General features: G+C 23.7%; 1 protein-coding gene across 1 annotated transcript; it reads left to right on the top strand.

Moving 5' to 3' along the window:
- The first annotated feature begins 2,909 nt into the window (after nucleotides 1–2,909).
- On the top strand, nucleotides 2,910–6,974 carry LOC132934570 (uncharacterized). Its single transcript, XM_061000892.1, has 8 exons — nucleotides 2,910–2,947; nucleotides 3,078–3,217; nucleotides 4,120–4,400; nucleotides 4,469–4,549; nucleotides 4,632–4,864; nucleotides 4,928–6,534; nucleotides 6,598–6,663; nucleotides 6,784–6,974. Exons 1-8 carry the CDS (start codon nucleotides 2,910–2,912, stop codon nucleotides 6,972–6,974), a joined length of 2,637 nt encoding a protein of 878 aa, XP_060856875.1.
- The last annotated feature ends 781 nt before the right edge of the window (nucleotides 6,975–7,755 follow it).

Here is a 7,755-nt window from a genome sequence, read left to right on the forward strand (position 1 = left end):
GCCACGAATTGCCTCCTGTTGATTTACATAATTTATTTATTTTTCACATACTTTTAGTATAATGCATATTACTGCACTTTTTAATTACGATAATATTTACCATTTACAGTGTTGACAGTTGAGCTCAGATAACAAAAAAAATATCTAGATACAAATAAACATAAATATAAAACGTTATTTTCGAAATAATAAAATAGATAAATTTAAATTTTTACATATTAGGTACCTAATAACAAAAAAAATAAATATTAGTATTTATAACATTATAAGTGAAGATGATTATTTGCATGTAAATAAAATATTATCTTCCAAGATATGACTTATTTAATTAAATTTACTGTTACATACGTATTACAATATTTAGCCTGTAAAACTTGATTATAAAAATATTGTAACATACTTACATTTATATAATGCATAAAATAAGTGTACCGAGTGGATATTTAAGAATACTATAGTTAATAATTAAACATAAATAATAATTTTCATTAATCAACCATACATAAAACAATACATTTTAATCTTAATTTATGTGTATGGATTTCCATTAGTATATATTATTATTATTATATTTTATCCAATATACATACAATGACATTTTCAATTGCTATGTTTTCGGCAAAAATTTAATTCTAACTACTATATTACTAATAGTAAAATAAATTACTTTAATTAGAGTAATTTATTGCACTCTTTTTAATACAAGGTTCTTCATAAGTTGTTATGAGTGTAATTAAAAATAATAATTAATTCACAATGCATTTTCAGTTGGAAATTCATAAAAATTTTCTTTTCATTTGTAGAATTTGTAAAATTTAATACAAGATGAGAAAAGTTTTTTTACCTTTAACAAAGCAAAAATTTGTTAAATCCTGTAAATCACATTAATTGTTTATGAGTGTTTGAAGTTAATATTTATTGGATAACCCGTAAATTGTCAATTTTTCATTGAACTATTTTCTTATTTTCTTGTAATTCAAAAACGATTAAACCATGGATACATGCAATTTTCATCAAGTTTATATTTTACCACTCCAAAAATTTCGACTCTGTTTGAGCCATTTATAGACATTTTAGAATTTTTTTTTGTTTTTTCCATAATTAATGTCAATTAAATAGCCATTACAGGGGCGAGATATTTTTTCAATAATTTATGTTAAAACATTTTTTAAAACAATTTTTTATTGGGTTCTAAGACTTGAACATTTTATACAAGGTTCTTCTAAAGTTGTTATAACAGCAGTTCAAAAATATTAAAAATGCATAGTTATGATTTTCCTTTTTATGATTATTTTGCAATTAAAAATGCATCAAATATTCAATTTTTATGACTTAAGTTTTAAAATTTAAAACGAGATTAATTATAAGTATTTCATGTAATAACGAAAATCTAAAAAAAGTGTAAACACAATTTTAGATTCTGAATGGAGCAAAGACACAATGGTGTGTGTTTTTTTTAATTATTTTTTTGTTTCTGTTTACACAATAATAATAATCAAAATAATACTGTGATTTTCCACAACAGTATCTTTTCTGTTGGGAAAGTGAATGTAGTTGGTAGCATTCAATAGGTAAAAATTTATAATTTGCAATACCTAGTTTTTACAATCGTCGGGAATAACCAAATCAAATTTAATTAAAAACAGAGAAAAAAAACAAGTTATATCTTGTTAAAACAGAAAATAAAATATTTTATTATTTTATAAGTTATAAATTATATTATTTTCTTTTAATTTGACCAAAATATTTTTGTTATTTAACCTAAAATAGTGAGCATCCCCCATGCTTGTACTGACTAGCTACTTTAAATATATTCATTAATTATAATGATTAAATTAGTAATAAGGGCCACTACAATTTTATGACATATATATTAATATATTTCAAAGAATACAAAATTAAAATATGTGTTGTATTAATTATAATTTTATATTTGTACCAAATAATCTTCAAACATAATTTTAATGAGTATTTTTGTTTTATAGATAAATTACCTTCCTTAAGTAATTTAAATTCTTTTTAAAGACGAAAATAAGGAATAATAATAAAAAAAAAATGGATAATAAGCATATTAGTAATACAACTCAAGCCAGCTCGGAAGAATTATTAAATAACCATTTTCAGCAAAATGTATCCTATGCAACAACAAATTCTTATAATATATTAAATGAGTTTGATGATTTTTTAAATTATATCAAAACAGAAAAATATTCACTTTATCATGATGAATCAAATAATTCAGAAGATTCTGCCGGTATAGATTGTAAGTATATTGTTAATAAAAGAAAAAAAACAACAACAAGATGAAATATGAGAATAATGTTTTCACTTGTTCGTCTTCGACGCACGTCAGCTTTTTCAAGTTCTAGATTAATCATTACATTTTTTAAAGCATTGCACCACAATATACTGTTAATGAAGGTAGTTTGTGGACTGTTACAGAAATTTATGCAACCTATTTTGTCACTTTAATTGTTTTTTTTAGGATGGCTCAAAATGTCTTTAGAGTTCCCCAGTGTCTGTATGGTGTGAAACACTCTACTAAAATTATTATTATTGTTGTTTGAATATTTGGGATTATAATATAAATACAACAAAAATTGAGTTTCGAATTTTCAATATCTTGAATATCTCTAAAATCTCAACAAATTACAAATTAGATCCTATTTGATAACAGAAAATATTGAAGACCTAAATATTTAACATGAAATAATTTTTGTAGTCTATAAATAGTATTTTTGTTTTAAAAAAATAAATGTATTTGTAAAATAAATACATTCATTGCTTTGCTTATAATTTAAAAAGTTAGTAAATACTTAATTAATCAACAGTATTATTTGTATTTTTATTATTTATTATAGCAGTTTATACATGAGTATTTATATTTTTATCTAGGTAAAATTGTAAATATGCATACAAGTCCTCCGTCATCAACATTGCCAATCATGTGAGTACCTTAAAATTTAATTGTTGTCTCATAATTAATGTGTTGGAAGTTACAGATTATATTTGCAAAATAACTATAGTTGTGATAATCTTTTGATTCTTAAAATAGTATGTTGTTTTGGTATTTTCAGGAAAATATTATCACCAAAATCAGGACCACATATTTGCCTTGAATGCTGTTTTAAGTGTAATAACATTTTTAGTGTACTTGAAAGTCCTTTACATATACATTGGATACGAAGTATTGATAAAAAAAATGAATTTTTAAAAAGTAAGAGTTTAGGATATTTAAAATTATATATATAATAATTATATGTAGCTCATAATTTCACAATTTTTGATCTAAAAATAGTTTTCCTGAATACATACAATGTCTGTTTCATTTTCCACTATACATTTTTCTTAACAGTTATGATACAATTATATATACATTTTTTGTAATTACAGACAACAGCGGCTCTTAGGCGCAATTTAGTGAGGAGGAGGGATGCTATCGGTTATTTTCATAATATTTACTATTAATAGTATAGATGTTAGTTGACAAATAGACAAAAGCAATTCCAAACATTTTAAAGAACCATTAAATATATTTCAATAACTCAATAAATAACTGTCTTATGTTCCATAATACTAATATTAAATCACTTATTAAATTTATACTTTCGTATTTTATTATATTTTAGCTCATTTATGCATGCAAATTTAAGTATTTTTAAGTCCTTGAATATTTAAATGTTAAATGATTAATATCGGGCTGCATGAAAAATTTAGTCATTTAATGGTTTAATCTAGTTTATTTTACCAATCGCAGGCCACTAAATCATGTTTAAGGGACCATTAGCTCACTATTGATTAATCAAATGTTTAGTGATTATTCATGCAACCTGGCAGAAGGTTACATAATTAAAAGTATATCAGAAATTGTTGAGATGGGCTTGCCACTTAACTAATTTTAACTATAATTTATAGTTTAAATGTTAATAAATCAAAAAACTTTTTGTATAATGACTAAATTTTCAATATTAAATATATGAATCTAATGACCAATTTTGTATTGTAATCAAGTGTCTGTCTGACTCTTCCCTTAAAATGGTATGGATCCATAAATTAGTGGAAGACATATTATGTTTGTACAATTATAATTTTAAATATTTGATAATTGAATGATTTTAGTTGAGCCCTCATTATGTGATGATTCATGCCTTTGTGATTTATGCTGGAAAGATCTTGAAAAAACTTACAAATCCATTAAATCTAATAATAGAAAAGAAGAAACATATTCAGAAAAAAAGTATAGATTGTTAGAACGCTATACGAAAAAAAAGGTTTCAAAAAATCAAAATCAAGCTAGGAGATGTTCAATACATTTATGCTCTCGATATTATTGTCAGAAAATGACTGTAAATGAGTGTGAAAATATTAAAAACTTATTTTTAACATTTGAGTATTGTCATGTAAGTCAATAATATTAATGTATTGTACAACAAATTAAAAGACTAATAATTATTTGTTATTATTTTAGTTAATTTTTGTTCAATCTACAAAACAAACTACAGACTTTTTGAAATTTCCCTTTCGTCTTTGTAAAGTTCATAGAGATATGGTAAATATACTTAAAATGTATTAATAACTACTTATTAAATATTGTTCTTGAACATAGTTTAGTATAATTGTTATTTATTTAGATCTTGGTAATGTTAACATGTCAAATCTGTGGTGACAAACTAAATGCATCATTTAACACTGATGACTGGTCAATGTACGAAATATGGAATTTAATATTGATTGAAAATCATCTTCCTTTAATACTGAAACCAGGTATGTTCATATGTGTAACTTGTAAAGGACACATTTCTAAAACAATTCCTGGTTTCCCAACTATCGACTTGCCACGTTTACAGAAATATATCCTTAAAAAGTAAGCCTTTTTTATAGAAATTAATTCTTTTTTATCATTATATTAAACGTAATAAAATTTCAGCAAAGTAATTTGTTTAAAATTATATGGAAAATCGCAGACGAACTTGTACAATATAATATGTAAAGGATCAACATATATAGCATCTCCCATTGTTTTTCCCAGTACTAAGAAAGAAAATGAACGTGTACGTTCGACAAAAGTTAAGTTTTCTGATCCTTTGATAACTGCATATTATAATTATGAAGAAGAAATTAATAAAAATGATACAAAATCAATAACAAGCACTGCATTATCTAATGTAGCTCAACAAAATCCGTATACACCTAAATTACAATTAAAAGGTGAAGGATTTGATTATTTTAAACTTGAAAAATATTTTAAGACATATGATAAATCACTTCAAAATGTATATCAAGTTGACAATGTAGAAATTGATGAAAACGAATCAGAGATTATTGGTTCTTGTCAAGGTATTAGTGAACACAATGGAATAGAAAATAATCAAAGCAAGATAAATTCTCATCCTATAATAATATGTAGTGTTGCCCAAGATAGTATGAATCTAAATGAAGGTAATCAATGTATGAACAAAATAAATACAATTCATAAACATGTTTATTTAAATGAGACTGACAATAGTATGAATTCATTTATTGCAGAAGTAGAACCACCTAATGCGATAGTTAACCCTGTTTCGATAAAAAGAAAACAAAGCAATCTTATATGCCATACAATTTCTAATAAAGATGTGAAGAAACAAAAACTGAATGAAAATAATATTTTCTATGAAAAAAATTCAACAGATGATGATAGTGCCAAATCCTACAAGAATAAAAATACTGATCATTCATGTATAAATCCACAAAGTAGTTCGAATATGACTTACAATTGTAAAAATAAATATAGTTCTAATTCTGATACATCAGATTCTGGAAAATTTTCTGAAGTTAGCAGTGAAGAAATATTAACAGATAGTCAAAAAGAAGATATGAAAATGGATTGTAAATTTGTATCTGATAGTGAAAAATCCATAGATGGTAAAATTATATTGAATGACCAAAATATATTAGAAAAATATACAACTAATTTAGATAGTGTGAAAGACTCAAATTTTGAAATGGTGCTTGATGCTAAATCTGATTCAGATAGTGATGGAAAATCCAATATAAATATATCTGTTACTGAAGAGTTTAATAAAAAATTATCTACCTTCAAAATTGTATCCAATGTTCAAAAAGGATTAGATCATGAAATATTATTGGATGGTGATAAAGTCTTTGAAACTGCATCTTGGAGTGAGAAAGGAACAATAAAATATAAAATTATATATGATTATGAAATTAAACCTTCGAGTAATCAGGGATCCACATGTATAATTATATCCGATAATGACAAGAAATTCAATAATAAAGTATTTTCTACCTACAAAATTAATGTTCAAAAAGGATCAGATAGTCAAATATTATTGGATGGTGAAATGGTTAAGATTCTGTCTGAGAGTGAAAATAGAAAGGCAATATATGAAATTGATCCATCTCTTAATGAGAGATCCATATATAAAACCGCATCTTGGAGTGAAAAAGGAACAATAAAATATAAAAATATATCTGATGATGAAATTAAACCTTTAGGTAATCAGGGATCTACATGTATAATTATATTTGATAATGAAAAGCAATTTATTAATAAAAATTTATCTACTTACAAAATTGTATCCAATTTTGAAAAAGAATCAGATTGTGAAATGTTATTGAATTGTGAAAAAGTCTATGATATTGAGTCTGATAGTGAAAATGGTAAGATAAAATATACGATTGTATCTAAAAATGAAATCAAATCGTCTGGTAATAATGGGTCCCAATGTACAATTATATCCAATAATAAAGATAATAAAAAATCTACTTTCAAAATTTTAGTAAAAAATTTTCAAAAAGGATCACATTCTGCATTAATGGATGGTGAAAAATCCAGTGAAATGTTGCCTGAAAATGAGAATGGAAGAATAAAATGTATGATTGCATCTGAGATTGAAGAGGAATTGCATTATAAAAAGGTTTTAGATATTAAAACTACATCAAACAGTAAAATGTTAGTAAACAGGGTTTAAAACGGTTAGATGTAAATAATAACAATTATTTTACTTGTATTTAATTGCTTACCGATTAAACATACTTTTTAAATTTTTAAGTACCTATTCAATAAGATAAATAAATAGATTTAAGTTCAAACATTTAAATATTAATAATAACATTTGTTTATAAGATTTGTGTAGTATTTAATCTTGAATCTTTTTTTGTTGTCTATAATATAATATGACACAACATATTAAAATACAAGATTATTATAATTTTTTTTTTTACTAGTAAATGCATACATATAAAAACTTTTGCTTATATATTTATTTTTTAAGTTATAAAATATTGAATAATAAATTGTAAATGATATTGTGAAACTTTCTTTTGGATATCAATTATTTTTCTAATTTAACAATTAATTGCTGACAGATTTCACAACATATTATATTTTGAATTAGTATGTAAGATGAACACAAAATTAAAAATAGATTAAATTTAAACGTTGTAGTATATAACTATTTATGTAGGTATCTCCTAGTTGTAATCTTAAATTAGTTATAACTTTTGTATTAAATATTAGAATAACTAGAATCAGCTAAAATTATTTGATGATAGCGACAATAACTCTTGGAAAGTAGTAAAAGATGAAGGAAGAACAAACATTTTTAAATTTTATAAAATATTATTATACCTATATTTTATATTTTAACATAATAAAAAATAAAATTCAAGATTTTCAGCAAATTATTACTGTTATATTTAATATACTAAAATATATTACAATTAAGAGGGTGCTATCCATACATTTGTCGT

Source organism: Metopolophium dirhodum, chromosome 1 (assembly GCF_019925205.1).
Source record: "Metopolophium dirhodum isolate CAU chromosome 1, ASM1992520v1, whole genome shotgun sequence".
In the NCBI taxonomy this organism is placed as follows: domain Eukaryota; kingdom Metazoa; phylum Arthropoda; class Insecta; order Hemiptera; family Aphididae; genus Metopolophium; species Metopolophium dirhodum.